Genomic DNA, 20,269 nt, shown 5'->3' with positions numbered 1-20,269 from the left:
ATAAGAAAGTGTCCTAAAACTTTTGACAGGGGGTGTATCTGGATAAATCTGTTTTAGATTTCTAATACATTATTAGATCAAGTTTGTGCTATCATCATTTTTTCCCGTTTAAAATTAAATCTACAATAAAGTGTGAAAAATTCGCAATCTTTGCTTCAACTTTCCAGCAGTTTTTTTTTCAGAGTCGACGTCAAACAACGTAAAGAAACAAACTTTTATTAAATTAAAAAACGTCACAAAAAACCACACGTCTACAAATCAGATACAAAAATAAAACTTTAAGAGAAAAACCTGAACGAGAAAAGTTTTTTTTTCTTCACACAAAACCAAATAAAATGATTTTAAACTCAAACTGAGATAAATCTGCTGATGGTTCATAAATCAAAACTTTTTTATCCAGAAATCTTTCAGCTTTCTTCATTTGGTCACATTTAACCTGAAAAATCCACTTTATCCACAAATATATCCATCAATCAATCAATCAATCAATCAGTGTTTCTCAGGTAATCAGAGATCAATAATAAACAGAAATGGGTCAAATTTGGGCTCGTTGGTGAATTCAGGGTTTAAATGTTGGAATGAAAAGAGAATAAAAATAAATGATTCAGAAAAAACATGAAAAGACCAAACCGGTGATTTATAATTATTATTATTATTATTATTATAAAAAGCAGCATAATGTCTCATAATTTAGTTTTAGTTAATTTAGTAAATGCACCAAAGTCTCAAACCCTGTCTCAAAACTTTTGACAGGGGATGTATATCCAAAAATTTTGTTTTTCTGTAAAAAAGAAGTTTGTTTTTTTTATTCTTCTTTCAAATGTTTATTTAAATTATATTTTTTTCTTTATTTTATTCTTTCTGTTCCAGGAGTTATTTTTTACACAGATGATCTGAAAACTTTCCTCATAACTTCCTTTAAGAAACTGATCAAAAACATTTTAATTTCTGACAGAATAATTTGAAGTGACACATGATTTTAATTAATAAATGCAGCTCATTTCATTTTCTCACAGTTTGTAAATAATATTAATTCTGATCATTTTGAGTTTAGTTTATTAATTATATTGTGATCCACTGTCTGCTAATCTATGGTAAGTTTTAAATCTACTGAATATTTTTACTTTTTCATATTAAAATGAGAAAATAAAGGAATAAATAGTTTAATTTAGAAAATAATTTCCTAAAATCAGCTCCTGTTATTCTGCGAATCATAAATTAAAATCCTTCAGTTAAACGTTGATTATTGATCAATATTTCTCCTCATTTCCAAACTCTTAGTTTTCTTCCAATCACAAAAATCCCATTTATTATAAACTCCCACATTTTCTCTTCAGCCTCAAAGTAAACTACAAACATGGCCGCCCTCTGATGATGTCACGCCGTTAGCCAAAGTTAGCCTGTTAGCTCACGTTCTGAAGCTTCCTCCTTCATCACAACTGACAGGAAATGGAAACCTTGGTGGTGGAGTACGGGACGGCGTCTGGAGAGGGACAAAATACAACAAAGTAGCTGCTTTACATCCCATAATTTAAACAGTCACACTTTGAATGACTTTAAGTAAAACCTGGAGGTGATCTGAGACACTGAAGCTGTGAGCATGGTCAAAATAGAGCGAAATATCTGAATAAAAGAAATTTTAAAATTAAAAAAAAGTGACATTTTCTGGTCAAAATATAAATGATCAAATGAGAATTATGAAAATACAAATTTGTATGTGGACTTTTTTTTCTTTTTCAAGTTTAGCTGTTTTTTTTATAATTTGTGGCTTTATTTGATATTTATGTTGAAAAAAATAAAATAATTCTGCGTTTTTCAATCATAAGTCAGTTTTCTTGCAAATATTTTTAATTTTTTGCTCATCAGAATCAGTTTGTAAAAAATATAGATTTGTGATGTGGAAATGTTTTTTTTTTTTATGCTTAAACTTCTGTAAATTTAGTGGTCTGTTCTGTAACTGAACCAACAGGTGAACGTAAACATTTCTTTTTATTAAATATTTTAAATGTGGACCTCTGTCCTTCAGGGAGCTGATGTACGCCTCCATGAACTCCTTCTCTCTGCCGTCCTTCTTCTCCTCCTGCTGTTGCCTCCACCTCCTCCTCTTCTCCTTCTTCTCCTCCTCTTCCTCCTTCTTCTTCTTCTTCTTCCTCTTCTCTTCACTTGTCGGGTTCTCGTAGAGTCGGATAAACCTGCCGAGAAAAGACCAGAAAACAACAAAAACACCTGAAAAAAATAAACAACAAAAGGTCCAATGTTTGTTTTCCCTTTAAACCTTAAAAATGAAAAATGTTCCACTTTTCTCATTTTTCAACTTTTATTTACAGCAGAAAAAAATTGATTTACAAAAAAATTACCTTTTTATTTAGTTTGTTTATGAAACAAAACAATTATAAAGTTTCTCCTTTTTTAATTTTTAAAATATAAAAGACACGAAAAATATCTAGTTTGTTTGTTTTCATTAGTTTTAAAAGAGGAAATAAAAGAATTAAGAAAAAAAATATTTCTTTTGTTGAGGGTTTAAAATGAAAAAAATGTCTGTTTTTTGTTCTTTTTTGGTTATTTGTTTTTGGTTTCCAAACTTTCAACATTTTTCAAATTTTTTTATTACTATTTTTAATTTTTGGGGGGTTTGTTTTAAAATGTACAAAATAAAGTGGGTTCATTTTCTGTTTTTTTGGTTTAAAAAAGAAAAAAAATGCGTCAGTTTTCTTCTTTATTTTTTGTTTTGTTTACTGTTTTTTGCAGAAAGAAAAAAACAAATCAGTTTCCTTGTTTTTCCATTTTATTTAAAAAAGGAAAATAAAAAACATGGATTCAGTTTTCTCATTTTATTTATGATTGTGATTTTTACCTTTTTAAAAAAAAAAACTTTTTTAGTTTTGGTTTAGAAAACCTAAAGTGGTATCATTTTCTGTTTTCTGTTTGTGTCTTTAAACAGAAAACCAAAGAAATCGGTTTTTAAGGTTTTTTTGTCATTTTGGTTTAAAATTAAAAAACATCAAACCAGCATTTGGTTTTCAACATGAACGGACACCCAGGAAGCCTGTTTTCTTGCGTTTGTTTGTTGTGTCTGTTTGTTTACTTGATGTCTGGGTTGCTGCACACTCTGGTCGGGACGCAGGTGAGTTCGTCGCCGCTGACGACGACCATCTTGAGCGTTGGGATGTTGGTGAGGCAGTGAGGAAGGTAAGTCAGATGGTTCTTATGGACCAACAGCGTCACCAACTGGTCCAACCTGACAACAACAACAACAAACAGCAGCGGGAACACTAAAAACAACACTCAGACATGAAAACACGTCACACATCTGCAGCCACAATCACATTTTTCAATGTTAAACATTATTTTAAATTTGTCCAAAATTATTCAAAATGACATAAAATGTCCAAATGACCTAAAGTATCTCCAAAATACTCATAATTATTTAATAATGTTAATTAATCATCTTAGAAATATTCTGTCAAAATGATCTAAAATCTACCCAGAATCACTAAACAAACATCTAAAAGGACAAACTAAAACTCCAAAATGGCTTAAAATGTGTTCAAAAGGACAAAAAAGGTCAAAAGTTCATAAAACCTGCGAACAATTATGAAATTATTTATGAAATTACTTCAAATGTCTCTAAAATTATTTAAAAATGTGTAAAATGACTTATAATCTGCAGGAAACACTGGTGGAAGAGCTGTTTGGTGTTTTGTATTTTCGGTGGTCCAGCAGGTGTGATGATGACATCACAGTTCACCTGGATGACATCACGGCTCACCTGTCCATGTCCTGCGGCAGGTCCGTCAGCTGGTTGCTGCTCAGGTCCAGCAGCTGCAGACTGAACATCCTCAGAGCACAGATGGGGATGGAGATGAAGCGGTTCTCAGCGATGTCTAGGTGGAGCAGCCGCTTCAGACCGCTCAGCTGAGGGTGACGTCGTCATCAGCACGGCGACATCATCATCAGCACGGGGACATCATCAGATGACAGAAAACCTTCTGATCAGGTTCAGTTAAACATCAGTTTTATGTTAACGTAAATATTCAGATTCAATTTTCAACATGAAGGTAGCCATTAGTTTGTTAGCTTAGCATAGTGGCAGCTAGCTTAGCTTAACACAACAGCACCTAGCATAGCTTTGTCTGTGTGGCTGGTGTTCACTTGTTAACTTAGCTTAGCATACCAACAGCTAGCTTAGATTTGTCTATGTAGCTGCTGTTCACTTGTTAGCTTAGCTTAGCATACTGGCAGCTAGCTTAAGTTTGTCTGTGTAGCTGCTGTCAACTTGTTAGCTTAGCATACCGGCAGCGAGCTTAGGTTTGTCTATGTAGCTGCTGTTCACTTGTTAGCGTAGCTTAACATACCGGCAACTAGCTTAGATTTGTCTATGTAGCTACCATTAGCTCGTTTACTTAGCTTAGCGTAACAGCAGCTAGCTTTGTCTAGATAGCATTTTTTGCTTCTTCTTTATTTAACCCTCTGAGCTCCAAGCAGCAGCTCCTGTTACATTTTCTCCTTCCCCAGCCTTCACCTTCTACCATCTCGGTTCCTCTCGGACGTTCTCACCTCAAACGGCAGCTCCGACAGGTTGTGGTTTCCGGCCAGTTCCAGTTTCTCCAGGTTCTCACAGTCTCCAAGCTCTGGAGGAACTTTGGACAGACGGTTGTAGCTGACGTTGAGTTCTCTGAGCGCCGTCAGTTTACCTGAAGATACAGGAAGAGGTTCAGACCAGCAGACCACATGGGGGGTCTACAGGTGGATCTGAGGGATTCAGGACTACAGCTGGATCTGAGGGGTTCAGGTTTACTGGTGGATCTGAGGGGTTCAGGTTTACTGGTGGATCTGAGGGGTTCAGGACTACAGGTGGATCTGAGGGGTTCAGGTTTACTGGTGGATCTGAGGGGTTCAGGTCTACTGGTGGATCTGAGGGGTTCAGGACTACAGGTGGATCTGAGGGGTTCAGGACTACAGGTGGATCTGAGGGGTTCAGGACTACAGGTGGATCTGAGGGGTTCAGGTTTACTGGTGGATCTGAGGGGTTCAGGACTACAGGTGGATCTGAGGGGTTCAGGACTACAGGTGGATCTGAGGGGTTCAGGACTACAGGTGGATCTGAGGGGTTCAGGACTACAGGTGGATCTGAGGGGTTCAGGACTACTGGTGGATCTGAGGGGTTCAGGTCTACTGGTGGATCTGAGGGGTTCAGGTCTGGGGTTTTCTCACCGATCTCCGGCGGCAGCTCGGTGATGCAGTTCTTGGGGATCTGCAGGACGGTGAGTTGAGTGAACAGCGGCAGGAAGTCGGGCAGCTGGCGGATCCTGGTTCCTCTGACGTGCCACTCCTCCAGGTAGGACATCCACTGCAGCTCCCTGGGAAAGTCCTGCAGAACTTCACCTGTTAACACCTGGTTCCTGATGTCTGAGAACATCTAAGAACATCTGAATGAGAATCTGCTGACTCACCGTATGACGCTCTCCATCCAGCCTGAAGATCAGCCCATTCTGGTCCTTCTGGTCCTCCAGAGAGACCTGATCCTGGTGCTGATCAGCTTCTAAACAAACACATGTTCCCATGTTTACCTGCTTATTATTTGTATACTTCCCATATTTACCTGCGTTTAGTTGCACATTTCACCATGTTTACTTACTTTTATTGGTACATTTCCCTTGCTTACCTGTTTTATATTGGTATATTTCCCATGTTTACTTACTTTTATTGGTATATTTTGCTTGTTTACCTGGTTTTATATTGGTATATTTCCCATGTTTACTTACTTTTATTGGTATATTTTGCTTGTTTACCTGGTTTTATATTGGTATATTTCCCATGTTTACTTGCTTTTATGGGTATATTTTGCTTGTTTACCTGTGTGGGGCTGTATATCTGTCAGCGTAGACCTCTCCAGGTAGTGATGCAGCAGGTTCCTCTCACTGCTCTTCAGACTCTTGCAGTAGATGCGATACTGCCACTCCTGCTCGATCCTGCATATTCAGACATGTTAACAATCAGCAGCATCCTGATGGATCAGTCTGGATGTTCCCGTTCTTCCTCCAAACTCGTGACCTTCCTGCCATCTATAAATACTCTGAGAGTGTTCACGTTACTAAAAGCTGCTTCATGACTCAACAGTCTGCTGTGTGACTGAACGGTGTAGACTGAAGTAAACAAACTCACTAATGTTTAATGACGCATCCTGGCATTCTTAAAAACAGTGAAAATAGATATAAACAGCTGAATATAGTCCCAACACAACAATGGGGCTTAATATCACAGAAAAGGGAAATTTGTTGAGTTTTATTATGTGATAATTCAAAAAGTCTGTCAAAATACTGTAGAACTACTAATTCAGTGTTAAATTAACTAAACTGTATTCTTACCATTTTATAGTATTTTAAATTATATTGTATTTTATTATATAAATCCAGTCATTTCCCTTGGGCAGCCACGCTGGCAGCAGCAGTATTTATGACGCGTCTTTAAAGAGGTGAAACCATGAAAACACGTCCTAAAAATATCTGGGCTGCAGCGTTCAGAGCTTCACTCACATGTTTTCATGCTGCAGTATCTGATTTAATGAGCAATGATTTAAAGCAGCAGACTCTCGTCGGAGCTTTGATGGACTCAGTGAAGAAAAACTGAAGCTGCTGCTTCCTGTCAAACATCAGAACTCAGAAAAACCAAAACTATCGGCCTCTCCACAAGAATGGAAACACAATCAGCCATGTCAGGGGATTAATCTCAGATGGAAAACTAGAAAAGCAAGATAGAAACCAACAATAAACAAGACATAAATCAACACAAAACTAGATAAACAAAATGGAAACCAACAAGAAACTGAAAAAACAAGACATAAAATGCTATTTCTGTCCAAGTACTGATAGTTTCAAAGGTTTATTCCACCAAACCACTAGATTTTAACCAACTTTTACAGTTTTAAAGGTTCAGTTCACCAAAATGCTACTCTTTGTTCAAGTCATTGTAGTTTAAATATGTATTAGACCCCAATACTACTTTCTAAGTCTCTACACTAACAGTTTTATTTCTGCCCTAAACACTGATTTTTGTCCATATAGTTACCTCCGCCCAGGAGGTTATGTGACACCCGGCGTTTGTGTGTCTGTCTGTCTGTCTGTTAGCAAGATAACTCAAAAACGCCTGGGCAGATTCAGATGAAATTTTGAGGGGATGTAGACTATGGTAAGAGGAAGAGCTGATTTAATTTTGGTGGCAATCTGGAAAGGATCCTGGATTCTGGATCACTTTGAATTTTTTAGTATGTTTTAGTATGTGGTCCAAAATATGACAAAAACATCATAGGTTAGTGTGTCGTCCAACAAATTGGAGCAAAGTGTCCAGATAGCTCAACTGGTTAAGAAGGTGATTCATAAACAGAACTGTGTCAGAGACGCAGGTTTGATTCCAGCTCATGATCCTTTACTGCATGGGTTTCCTGTTTTCCTCTCTATCCTTGGTGGAGGTCTGCACTCGGAGTGCTTTTCTAGTTTTCATTTTTTTTCCAATCAGAAAACAAACTTCTGCCCAACTATTTCTAGTTTTGAAGGTTTATTCCAACTACATACTGCTTCCTGTCCTGTATCTGAAGCTGTTTGCTTTGAAGTAAATTGTGTATTTAGAATAATTAGATCATAACAGCAGCATCCTTCATTCAGACACGACTCTTTATGAAGCCGTCGAGAACGTTTCTGTCCAGTTTAAGTCTTTTAGCTGTTTCACAAGTCAAACTTTATATTCTGTATTTGTGTTGTGACTGTTGTCTGTTCTGGTTCTTGTTTCAGCAGCTTAAATGTTCCTTTATATGAAAGCTGGAAGTTCTAGAACTGAAGGTCCTAAAAGTGAAGATCCTAGAACTGAAGTTCCCAAAAATGAAGATTTTAGAAGTGAAGGTCATAAACTGAAGGTCCTAAAAGTGAAGGTCCTAGAACTGAGGTCTCGAACCTGCAGCTTCCTCTGCAGGTGTAAAGGTGTAAACAGGAAGTTCACCTGGTGAGGGCGCTCTTCTCCTTCCTCTCCTGCTCCTTCTTCTGTTTCTGTCGGTGTTTCTTCGCCCGGACCTCCCAGAGTCCTCTGATCACAGACAGATCGTAGACGGGAACGTCCAGACCCATCACTGCTGGAAGTCTGAGGAAACGAACCAGAGTTCAGATCTTCTGATCCAAGAACAGAAGAACCGACAGCAGAGACAGCTGCAGGATGACAGACAGCTTTAGTAAGACTCACCAGAATACAGGAAGTACCAGAGAGGAACACAAAACAACGAAAACTAGACACTGAAGTTGGACAAAGACAAGGCAGAACAAACACAAATGGAGAACAAATCCAGAAAAATGAGACAAAACTGACATGATGAGACCAAACTTTGACAAAGAGACAAAAACATCAGAAACAAGATGAGCAAAGACAATAAATGAAACAGAAAACAACATAAACAAGACACAAAATGACACAAAAGAACAAAAACTGAACACATAAGTGAGGCAAAAATGGGACAAAACATCCACAAAAAGACACAAACCCAGAAAAACGAGATAAAAGTGACAGGGTGAGACAAAACTTTGGTAAAGAGACAAAAAAATGCCAGAAAGGAGAGAAACTGACATTTGATTTGTGTCTCTTTTTCTTGTTTTTGTTCCACTTTTGTCGTTGTGTGTTTGGTTTTTCTTGCTTTGTGTCCTTTTGTGTCTCGTTTTGTAGAACATCTTTAAGGTTATTGTGGTTCAGAGATGGTGTTCTGCATTCTGTGGTTGTTTGAGTTCCTGATGTCTTTCTGTCGTCTCCAACCAGTCTGTCCATTCTGTCCTCCTGGAGAAAACCCTGGAGATGTTTGTTGGTGAACATCCCAGAAGATGAATCAATGCAGCGATCTGCTGCCGTTTGATTGGCTGGTTAGATATCTGTGTTAACAGGTGATTGGACAGGTGTTCCTAATAAAGTGGCCGCTGAGTGTAGATTAACATGAGGAGATGTGAAGAAGATGTGGAGGAACTCAACTTCCCAGCAGGCCTCAGTCCTGTTTACATCGACAGCTGATCCTTGTGTGTTTGTGTGTTATACTGTGTGTGTTGTAGTGTGTGTTATAGTGTGTGTTGTAGTGTGTTATATTATGGTGTGTGTGTAATCGTGTGTGTGTCTAGTGTCCAGGTGTGTTCCTACCTGTGTGTCCGTTCGTCTGTCCGTCCGTCCTGCTGCTAACTGATCTGACCGTTAGCTAACAGGATATTTATAGCGACTGACGGCTGCTGCAGGCGTCACATGACCTTGAATCTCCAATCAACATGTCTGATGGACCTTATTGATCCCTGACGGCTGATAGGACGTTCCTGAAGCTGTCTGGACCTGAAGACCTCCTGTAAACCTCTGAAGGAATGAAGCCATTTTACTGCTGACCTCCATCAGTTCACCTCCAGGTTCAACAAGCTGCAGCTCCTCAGATGTCCACCAGGAGGCTCCAGAAACACTTCAGACTCCACAGACCACCACTCTGGTCTGGACCTCCACCTCCTTTAGAACCTGTTCAACTCTGTCAGGTTCCTCAGAGATCCTGAGTCAACAGGATCATGATGCTGCCACCACCGTGCTTCGTCATGATGCTGCCTCCACCGTGCTTCACATCATGATGCTGCCTCCACCATGCTTCACGTCATGATGCTGCCTCCACCGTGCTTCACGTCATGATGCTGCCTCCACCGTGCTTCACGTCATGATGCTGCCTCCACCGTGCTTCGTCATGATGCTGCCTCCACCGTGCTTCACGTCATGATGCTGCCTCCACCGTGCTTCACGTCATGATGCTGCCTCCACCGTGCTTCGTCATGATGCTGCCACCACCGTGCTTCACGTCATGATGCTGCCTCCACCGTGCTTCACATCATGATGCTGCCTCCACCGTGCTTCACAGTGGGGATGGTGTGTTTGTGATGATGTTCAGTGTTTGGTGTCCATCAAACACATCATCTAGTCTGATGGACATAAAGCTCCATCCTTGTCTCCTCAGACCAGGGATGTCAAACTGGTTCCACAAAGGGCCGGTGTGGCTGCAGGTTTTTGTTCCAACTAAGCAGCATCACACCAGACGTGATTCATTTAATTAACCAGTCTCAGTCTCCAGACAGGTGATTGGTCAGACTGTGTGCTGTAGATAAGTTGGAACTAAATTCTGTAGCCTCGAGCACACAGTCTGACCAATCACCTGTCTCGAGACTGAGATCGTTTTTTTTCCTTTCAAACATTTTAAATCACTTTGAGTTGCTTTTAAATATGAAATCTTCTCAGCCTATCTTTTTAAATGTTGAGTGTAAAAGTCAAGAAGCAGAATTTAAAAAAGAAAGAAAACAGAAGAAAGAAAGATTCTCTGTGGTGAAAAACATGACGTCTAATAAGTACTGAAAGGGTTCAAGAAGAAAAACCTTTCATAAATGTAGGCTGATAAATTAAAACCAATAAATTAATCTATTTCTTATTGATTTAGTGCAGCTGCAGTCCCGCTGATCGTCCACATGGTGGCGCTGCTGCTCTGAAAACCAACAACAGAAGAAGCATTTCCTTCATCAGCTCCTCTGAACTGAGTCCTATCTAGTTTCCCTTCTTTATGTTTTTGTTGTTTGTTTTTCATAACAAACATCTGAAATCATGTTTTTTTTTCTTTGGATTCAGAGTTTTGAGCAGCTGATTGAAAAGTTCAAACTATGAGAAATAAATTTAAAAAAAGAAAATCCCTTTAAAATGTCTGTAAATTCAAAACTCAACCTTAATTTAATTTTATTTGTGATGAAGCTGATTTTCTATGTTGATGTTCAATTTGTTAGTTTCAGTTTTGTTATTATTTTTTTTCTTATTAATATTATTATTATTAATAGTAATAATAATAATCCTAATAATCCTCATCGTAATATTCATAATAATTACTATTGTTTTGTAAATTATTTCAATTTTTATTACGATATTTCTGTATTATTATTATTATTATTAGTGTTGTTATTATTATTGCCACAATAATTTATTATTTGCTTTATTAAATTTGTGATAAAGCTCATTTTCTGTTTATTATTGTTTTTTTGTTATTGATAGCAATAATGATAATAATAATAACAATAATAATATTGGGTAAATGTCTTCAATTTCTAATACAGTATTTCTGTTTATTATTATTAATTTTATTATTAATTTTATTATTAGTTTCTGTGATTCATCTGATCTTCTGTGTTTCTGTTCATTTTTTTACTTTCACTTTAAACCAATGTTCAGAAATCTGATCGGCACTTTTCCTTCATGTTTGATCATTCTAGTTTCCTGAAGCTCAGTTCTGGTTCTGACCACAAGAGAAGTTTCCAGAAACTCTTTTGGAGGAGAATGAAGTTCTGATTGGACCAGCTGAGGGGATCTGGATGCTGATTGGTTCAACTCGGAGATGACGTCATCGCTCTTGGTTTCTTCTAACAGAACGAACCTCCAGCACAGAGCCGGAGTTTAATCAGGTATGTGGACTTTTTTAAATGGTCCAAAATGACTCAAAACCAGAAGTCATTTAGGGATGAGAACAATGAGGTTCCAGTTAAAACAGAACACCAGTTACATCTGAAGACAGCTTTTCTGAAGTCTGGACCTTTTTAAAAACACATTCTTCAAACATCAGGACATTTCTTTGTTTTTTAGAGTGAGGACGTTAGTAGATTGTTTTAGAGTGAAAACATAGTTTACAAAGTGAGGACGTGTTTGTGGACGGTTTGAACACCAGACAGTCCTGCGTTCTGTCAAACACTGAATGAATGTCGGCCGTCTGGCTGAGAACATGCCGGACATCCGACCCTGGAACGCTCCGGTTCTGTGTCTCTGTGAGGACTCTGGACGGATTCCCAGCAGCTGACGTCTTCTTTCCACAGCGACAGGTGACGAGTCCCAGCGTCTCTGACGGACGGAGTCTTTCAGCAGGACGACGCCTCCCAACAAACTGCAAACACTGTTCAGGAACGATGGAGGAACCCGACCAAGAGAGACGACACGCTGTGAACACGCAGAACAAAGTTTACCACATTTAAAACATGTCAACACTTCTGAACAATGGACTTCCTTTACAACAGACGTCCTCACAGTCTGCAAAAGTCTTTAATTTCTAAAAAAAATCTTCTCACTTCAAAAGAAATCCCCAATTTCCAAAAGTGTCCTTACGTTCCCCAAAAAGTTTGACTAAAAAATGCTCCACAATGATGCAAAGTTTGTCCAAAATGACTCAAACAAAACAACACAATCTCGTACAAAATTAGATAAAAATGATCCAAAATGTCAACAAAAATATCCAAAATAAGTTAAGATGTCAACAATGATTTGAAATCTGTCAAAGTGAGTTAAAGATTCTATAAGATGATTCATGTTTGTCCAAAAGTACCAAAAATAAACATCCAAAATGGCTCAGAAATGGTCCAAAGTAACTCAAAAATGATCTACAAAGACTCAGAAATGGTCCAAAAATCACTAAAAAAAAAGGTCCACGATGACTCAAAAATGTTCTAAAAAATGATTGAAAAGTGTTACAAAATCACTCAAAAATAGTCCAAAAGTTCTCCAAAATGTGTTCAGAGGTGGGTAAAAATGATGCAACAATGATGTGAAACTTCCCCAAAGCTAGTGATAAACGGTCCAAAACAATGAAAAACGACATAAAAGGTGAGCTGGGATCTGAAACATGATGTAAAGATGTTTGTTTGATCTAAGCCCATCTGAGGTTGTTTAAAAATGCTCCAAAGAGACTCAAACGTCAAAAACTGTTTAAAAAGTGTCCAAAATGACTTTTAGAGGAAGATTTTTCCACTTTTCAGCTTCAGATTTGATGCATAAACATCACAGAGAAAAAGACAGAGTTTGAAATTGACCAAACTCCTTTTTTCCTTCACTCTAATTCTTCTTCATGTCCCTGTGAGGACCTGGACTCATCTGAAACATGTTGTCTGGACTCCAGCTGGTCCTCACAGAGACAGAACACGCTGTGATCGCTTTCTACACACATCAACACACACTTCTGAACTTTATCAGCAGCAGAATCTTGTTTCCGTCACTTCAGAACCTGACGGTAAACTGATGCAGATAAAAGCAGCAGAATGTACTTAACAAGATTCACCTTCAACCGCTTTGACCTCAGGCGGTGTTTTAGATGAAGCGCGCTGTAAAACACACTGTGAATGTGAACACTGTACAAAAACACCAGTTAGTTCTGCTGTAAAAAAAAAACAATGCTAAAATGCTTTTTACAGGGTCAGGACATGAAATGTTCCATAATGAGCTAAAAATAACGTCAGATCACTGAAAAAGACAAAAATGGACTGGGACCTGGGAGGATTATAGTCTAAGACACAAATAAACAAAGGATGGATCAAGGAGGCCATGGAAATCAGGAAGTGAGCGAGCAGCACCATGACCCAGGACGAGGAGCCTGCATCCTCTAAAACCTGGACTTCATCCTCCAGAGACCACCGGACGTGGTCGGTTTGACAGATTCTGACAGATTCTGACAGATCTGTCAAACCGACCTCGTGATAAAAAAAGGACACGTCAGCAAACGTCAGATGAAGCTCTGAGGAAGACAGCAGAGAAACATGTCAGCAAAAGGTAACAACTTTTCTTTACTGAATTGTCGGTTTAATAAGCAACACTATCGTGAAGCTGTTAGTTTATCAGAATAATGACTAAAACTGATGAAGGAATAATGACAGATTCATTTCATTCTCTAGTTTTCATTGATTTCACATCAGTAATATAAAGTGTAGAATAACCATCAAATCACAGCGACAGTCTCAGTTAAATACTGTCACTTACTGACTTTAATCCAGTATTTACATTTAAAGTGTGAACAGACAGAAGAATAAAAAGTTTAGCACGCTGTAAAAACAGTCAGTATTTCATTCAAACATCACAGTGCAGGATGTTGAGAAAAAGACTTAAAAAGTCCTTCAGTCGTTTAAAAACACTCATCTGGTGTTTTTGGTGTTTTATTTCCAGGCTCCTCTCTGGTTGCTGTCATTGACATTTTCACATGTTTACCTAGTTACAGAATAAGCTCCTGGCAGGAAGTCAGTGATTCTGCAGAACAGGTTAATAAGTAATGAATGAAAGTGTCCATAAACATTTCTGAAGAAAACCACCCATCACTCCTTATCACCATCATGTAAACATGATGAAGTCAGACGGAGGTTGTTTTCCACCTGAACAACCTGACCTTAGACTCAGTATGGCTGCATTAAGCAACATGAAGCCTCACAGTCTGAACAGTGGATTTACAACCATTGTGGTTCAAATGTCAGGTTAATAAGTAATGAATGAAAGTGTCCATAAACATTTCTGAAGAAAACCACCCATCACTCCTTATCACCATCATGTAAACATGATGAAGTCAGACGGAGGTTGTTTTCCACCTGAACAACCTGACCTTAGACTCAGTATGGCTGCATTAACCAACATGAAGCCTCACAGTCTGAACAGTGGATTTACAACCATTGTGGTTCAAATGTGTAAACTGTGTAGACTCACATGGAACCAGAATAATTGTACATGTAGAGGAATGTCTGAATGGAGCCTCATACGGCCGCAGCACAGATGTAGAAAGTACACATTAGGATTACAGTTACTCTGGTTTATCAGGGGCTCCACCCAGCAGGAAACTCACTGATGGATTTCTGATATTAATAAAATATAATTCACTGTCTGTTGTTGTTTATTGTTTGTAGTATCAGTTCATAAATGTTTGTGTGTAATTATCCTGGGTTCTAGCGTGTATTTCTTTGTTTGGGGTCAATGAAATCAGAGTTTGTGACTTTTCATGAAGAGACTGATCAATACAAGTAGATTTGATGAATGGATGATTATTGAACATAAAATATTCTTGATAAAGGTCTCTAAGGTGGCCCAGATTAAAATAAAAACCTCAGTGATCAATGAGTACACGTTGAATCCTAAAGTGTAGTTTCTACCATCATTAGGCTGCACATTTTTACTACATAGAATCACTGTTCCCTCTAAGCTGCACTCTGACAGTCTCAGCGCACAGAAAATCTGCGCTGCGCACAAAAAACATCCAACCTAAATTGAAAATAAAATAAATTCATAACAATTCATTCTGTGCTATTTTTCAGTGTGAGTCAGTGAGTGACCGGTGACCGGCTGCTCCAGCCAATCATGTGGTTCACATCGTATTTATGCAGCTAATCGTCGTTTACAGGCGTCCTGATGTGCAGCCTCCTTAGCCGGCTGCTGCAGCGCTACCGTATCCAGTCTTCTCTATGTATCTGTTCTTCTCTGTGTGTCCGGTTCTATGGTTCTGTCGATGGTTTCCTGGTTACAGACGCTGCTGCTCACTGCTCTGTGTGTTTAAAAATGTCTACACCCGTAACTCCACCACGTTTAAAGAAGCAAAAACGTTTGAGAGGGAAGACTGGAACCCTGGCAATGGGTACAAAAAACTGTGTTTTCTGTTGCTCATGGACTGAAGTAAGGCAGCATCAGGAGAACAACATGTAAGAAACATGAGAACAGAGAGAACCAACCAGCAGCTCACAGTTTATCATCATCTGATCATCTCCTGAAGTCCACATGGTAAGAGACATCATGATGAGTTTGTGAATTTACAGATTATGCTTATAATCATGCTGATGTGGCCGTAGACTCTACAGGATTTTAGTGACTCAATAAACTCCTCAGTTTTATTTAAATGCTTTTTAGTTTTCAGTAAACATTTAATAGACTATATGTGATCAATAATCATTTATTTAATAGACTATATGTGATCAATAATCATTTATTTAATAGACTATATGTGATCAATAATCATTTATTTAATAGACTATATGTGATCAATAATCATTTATTTAATAGACTATATGTGATCAATAATCATTTATTTAATAGCCTATATGTGATCAATAATCATTTATTTAATAGACTATATGTGATCAATAATCATTTATTTAATAGCCGATATGTGATCAATAATCATTTATTTAATAGCCTATATGTGATCAATAATCATTTATTTAATAGCCTATATGTGATCAATAATCATTTATTTAATAGACTATATGTGATCAATAATCATTTATTTAATAGCCTATATGTGATCAATAATCATTTATTTCATAGACTATATGTGATCAATAATCATTTATTTAATAGCCTATATGTGATCAATAATCATTTATTTAATAGTCTATATGTGATCAATAATCATTTAATAGTCTATATGTGATCAATAAATGACGTTTTCCTATCTAAAAAAAAACTCTCTCAGAACTCTGATATGTTAACAGTACTAAATAAATACATAAATAAATAAATACATTCATACACACATAAATGAGTTCATACATTAACAGTGTTAAGATCAGATTTAGATGAAAAAATATCCGTAGAGACTTTCTTTGTCCAGTTTTCTGCATTCAGTTTGTGCAGAATCCAGTATTACACACTGGGTGGTCGTTACGTTTTATTAGTTTGGTTTCACTGTTTAAAATGATGCCACATCTTTTTAGACAGAACCTGTGATCATAAAACAATACAGAACTCTTAGTTTTTTTAAATAAAGCTTTATGTATGACTAAATGCTTTTTTTAAATTAAATAAACCACTCCTTGGGTGGTTGTGGCCCCACGTTTGGTAAAGTTGGAAAGATATTCACAGATTCAGACTTCCAGCATCAATAACTTTTTAGATAAAGGTTGTAAAACATAAACGATGCCTCTTTCCCATCGTTGTAAGGCAGACAATGTGCTACAAGCCCAGTTTTATCTAAAGCAGCTGTCTTTCAAGCTGCAGAAATAGCACGGGTGTCTATGGAGGGAACAGGAACCGTCTGCAACAGCAGAGACAAAAATATTCAATAACTTCACTCTGATACGTTGTAGTGTCACCAGAATCACTGCAGCCTTCAACTGGCTCCTGCTGACAAAGTGTTTTAACAGAAATGTAAATGCTGTAATGTGGTTCTTTTAACAAACATGTAACTTGGATGGATGGATGCTGGTGTGACCACAGTGACACGTCTCATGGTGCTCACAGTGGTCCAAGGGAACGCTCAGGGAGTTTGTGTGTTTGCTCAGACTCATGAAAAATTAGAGGGAACACTGCATAGAATTATATTTCTACGTACGAGGCTGTTTCCACCACACATTATTACATAACTAACAGTTCATCTGTCCTCAACTGGTCCTGGCAGGAATTCAATCAAAGAGCAGATTCTGAAGAAGAGGGTAGTAAATCAGAAAGCTGATAAGGATGATTGTTGAGGGAAAATTTCACAACATTTCTGCAGAAAACCGCCGTCACACCCAATGATTTTACAACCCACAGCAGCATGTGTGTCTCCTATATAAAGGCAGCAGACTGTGAGTTAGAACAGCAGCATTCATCCACCAGGTGACTTCATCCAGCCAACCACTGTCTGCAGATACGTAAGTGTTCAACTCCTCACTCATCATCTCCTGCTTCTCTTTATTCTCACTTTACAATGCTTACAGCTCAGCATCTCAATGACTGAATACTGCTCGGTCAAAACAAGTTGGAGCAAATGGAAGCTCTCATTTTGACCTCCATTTTATAGCAGGATCATCTTAGAAGCACCGTTCCTTCAGAGACACAATCATTTTCTACTACAGTCACATTCTAACACTTCCTAATGGAGTTTACACAGTAGCTGTGAAACGCTCAAAGCTGCTTCTACAAGAAATGAAGCTGAACAAGAATCAGAATTCTTCTTCAGACTGTGACTCCTGGATGGATGTAAAACTTTGCTTCATTAAAGTTCCTGTAGATAAAGAATCAGATGATTGGTTTTTCATGGAAGGGTCCCTATTGCTGTTATTATGGCCTGAAGAAGTCAGCTGTTCTACATGAAATGTGAAGTAATAACATGTGAAATGACTGCATTCACTCATGAATCCTGTCTGTTTATTTGCTGCAGGAAGACAACATGTCCAAGTACATCACCGACCTCCAAGTGTCTCTGAATGAGACTGATGAGAGTCAGCTCCGTGCTCAAGGCTTCAGCAAAATGAATGTAGATCTGAACAAAGGAGCTGGAGGCAAAAACATCTACATCTGGTACAAGAGAGGCGACTCTGGAGCCATCACCAGGATCCAGTTGTCCTTCAATGATGACATGAGTAAGGGCCTGAACAAGGCAGGGTACCAGAAGATCCCCAAAAACCTCAACACCGGAGCAGGAGGTAAAGACCTCTATCTGTGGTTCTTCAAGGGTTCCTCAGAGGACCATGTTCCCATCGTGAACCTGGACGTCTCCACAGTCCATGAAGCCCAGAAGTTTAAATCTGACCATGAGATACTGGCCTGTGATCTGAACCAGGATGCTGGAGGATCTCAGATCTTCCTGTCAGTGAAGAGAGAGAAGGCAACCTACATCTCTGACATCGCCGCCACCATCAACTGGCAAGGAACGTTCTACTACTGGTACAACGGTTACACCCTAGCATGGCTAGACACCAATTTATTAGCAGGAGGGGACTACATCGCCCTCTGGTACCGTCAGACCACGAAGCCTGAGGAGGCCATCAAAGACCTGCAGGTCTCCATCAATGACGACGAGTATTACGACTTTATGTTCCAAGATTACAAGCTGGTGAACATCGATCTGAACCAGGGGACCGGAGGAAACTCGGTGTTCCTGTGGTCCAAGAAAGACGACTGCACCTGCTACCCCATCAAGGACGTCAGTGTCAGTGTCATCCCCATCGTTGAAGCTTGGGAGGGTTGGAAGGTCATCCAAAAAAGTCTCAATGAAGGAAACACTTCTCCAGTGAAGCTGTTCCTGTGTTTCCGTGACTGAAGTCACCATGACAACAGAGCTGAGCATGCTCACTGAGCACAAACCAGAGAATCCAAAATATCTCTGTTGAATCTCTAAGTTTTTCTCCTGTGATGAAACCATGAAATGTGTTCAATCACTGTGATCTCACAAGTTTTATCCCTCAAACATGTAGAATCAGTCAACCTGTGTGTTCTTCATTGATTCTGTTTCTCTTCATTCTGACTTTCTCTGATTCAATAAAGTCTCATCTGCATCTCAAATATCTTTGTCTGCTTATTCAAGCTGTTGAATCAGATCAGATGAACCTCATCAAACTGTATCCAGCTTTAGTCTGTTCTGGGCCCAAATACCCCCCGAGGTAGAACCTAGTCTGGGCTGGTTGATGCCTCCTGCTCCACTTTATACCCCCTTGTGTTTTTACACATAAACCTGGATTTAAATGTCCAACAGTTAATAACAACATGAGTTTAAAAACAACAACAAGCTACAGCAGCATGACAGACTAACATCAAATTAAAATAAAATAGTTTTTCAGATTTCACAACCTGGGCAACATTTTTTATCACCAATAATATTTATGAACCATTTTGTCTGTTTAATACCAGAAACCTTGAAGAGAATGTCCACAGAAATCTCCTACAAACTGAAAACGTCTTCAGACGTCTTGTTTAGTCAAGAGTTACAACGATTATTTAATTATTATTAAATCAGTTCTAACCATTGATCAGTTTGACTACGCTTTAATCAAAACTCTAAATTCTGTGAATATTTTCTGGTTTCTTTGCTCTGTGACAGCAAACTGAATATCTTTGGACAAAACCAGACATCTGAAGAAACACTGATCTACTTTCTTTACTATTTTATTGTGGAGACCAAACAGCTGATCGATTCATCCAGAAAACAATAATTATTAGTTGTAGCTCCAGAATGAACCTTCATCAAACCAAACTGCTTTTGAAAAAGTTGTGATTTCCATCCAGACAGAGAACATCATAGAATGAAGTGTCAGGAAAGCGTGCGCTCACATGTACTGATAAATGTTTCTGCAGACTTATTACATGATGGAACTGATGTTCAACCAGAGAAAGACTTCAGATTACTGGAACAAAGCTGGATGTGAAGCTCTGCTTGATGCACAGTCAAGAAGAGCTTCAGGACTGATCAGAGAAATGATTTAATGAAAAAAGAATTGTGGAAAAGAAGGCAGCTGGAATCTAGTTTAGGGACCAGAATGTGAAGAACAAAGCAGCAGAGACTGGACCTACATGTAACCAAACACGGTTATTAAACTACCAGCATTGACTAATCTGGGAACACGATAACAACTACTAACAACATCGTATCAATGGAGACAGACAGGACAGCATGATAGAGGGTGAGGCAGCAGAGGGTGAGGCAGCAGAGGGTGAGGCAGCAGAGGGTGAGGCAGCAGAGGGTGAGACAGCAGAGGGTGAGACA

General features: G+C 38.6%; 2 protein-coding genes across 3 annotated transcripts; one reads left to right on the top strand and one right to left on the bottom strand.

The window, feature by feature from the left end:
* Positions 1-1,363: 1,363 nt before the first annotated feature.
* lrrc2 (leucine rich repeat containing 2) lies at positions 1,364-9,401 on the bottom strand. Its single transcript, XM_051950612.1, has 10 exons — positions 9,163-9,401; positions 7,993-8,130; positions 5,857-5,972; positions 5,454-5,542; positions 5,215-5,371; positions 4,558-4,694; positions 3,770-3,915; positions 3,086-3,238; positions 2,014-2,192; positions 1,364-1,483 (listed from the first exon to the last, which is right to left on the bottom strand). Exons 2-10 carry the CDS (start codon positions 8,115-8,117, stop codon positions 1,434-1,436), a joined length of 1,152 nt encoding a protein of 383 aa, XP_051806572.1. The 5' UTR covers positions 8,118-8,130; positions 9,163-9,401; the 3' UTR covers positions 1,364-1,433.
* Positions 9,402-15,141: 5,740 nt separating this feature from the next.
* Positions 15,142-19,071, top strand: LOC127534708 (uncharacterized). Of its 2 annotated transcripts, none has more exons than XM_051950606.1 (2): positions 15,142-15,588; positions 17,948-19,071. In XM_051950606.1, exons 1-2 carry the CDS (start codon positions 15,586-15,588, stop codon positions 18,827-18,829), a joined length of 885 nt encoding a protein of 294 aa, XP_051806566.1. In that variant the 5' UTR covers positions 15,142-15,585; the 3' UTR covers positions 18,830-19,071. The 2 variants fall into 2 exon arrangements, with proteins under 2 accessions (XP_051806566.1, XP_051806567.1); XM_051950607.1 differs by lacking the exon at positions 15,142-15,588 and adding an exon at positions 17,212-17,438.
* The last annotated feature ends 1,198 nt before the right edge of the window (positions 19,072-20,269 follow it).

This window comes from Acanthochromis polyacanthus, chromosome 7 (genome assembly GCF_021347895.1).
Source record: "Acanthochromis polyacanthus isolate Apoly-LR-REF ecotype Palm Island chromosome 7, KAUST_Apoly_ChrSc, whole genome shotgun sequence".
NCBI lineage: Eukaryota > Metazoa > Chordata > Actinopteri > Pomacentridae > Acanthochromis > Acanthochromis polyacanthus.
The sequence above is the reverse complement of the archived record's forward strand: the minus strand, read 5'-3'. Positions and strand labels throughout refer to the sequence as shown.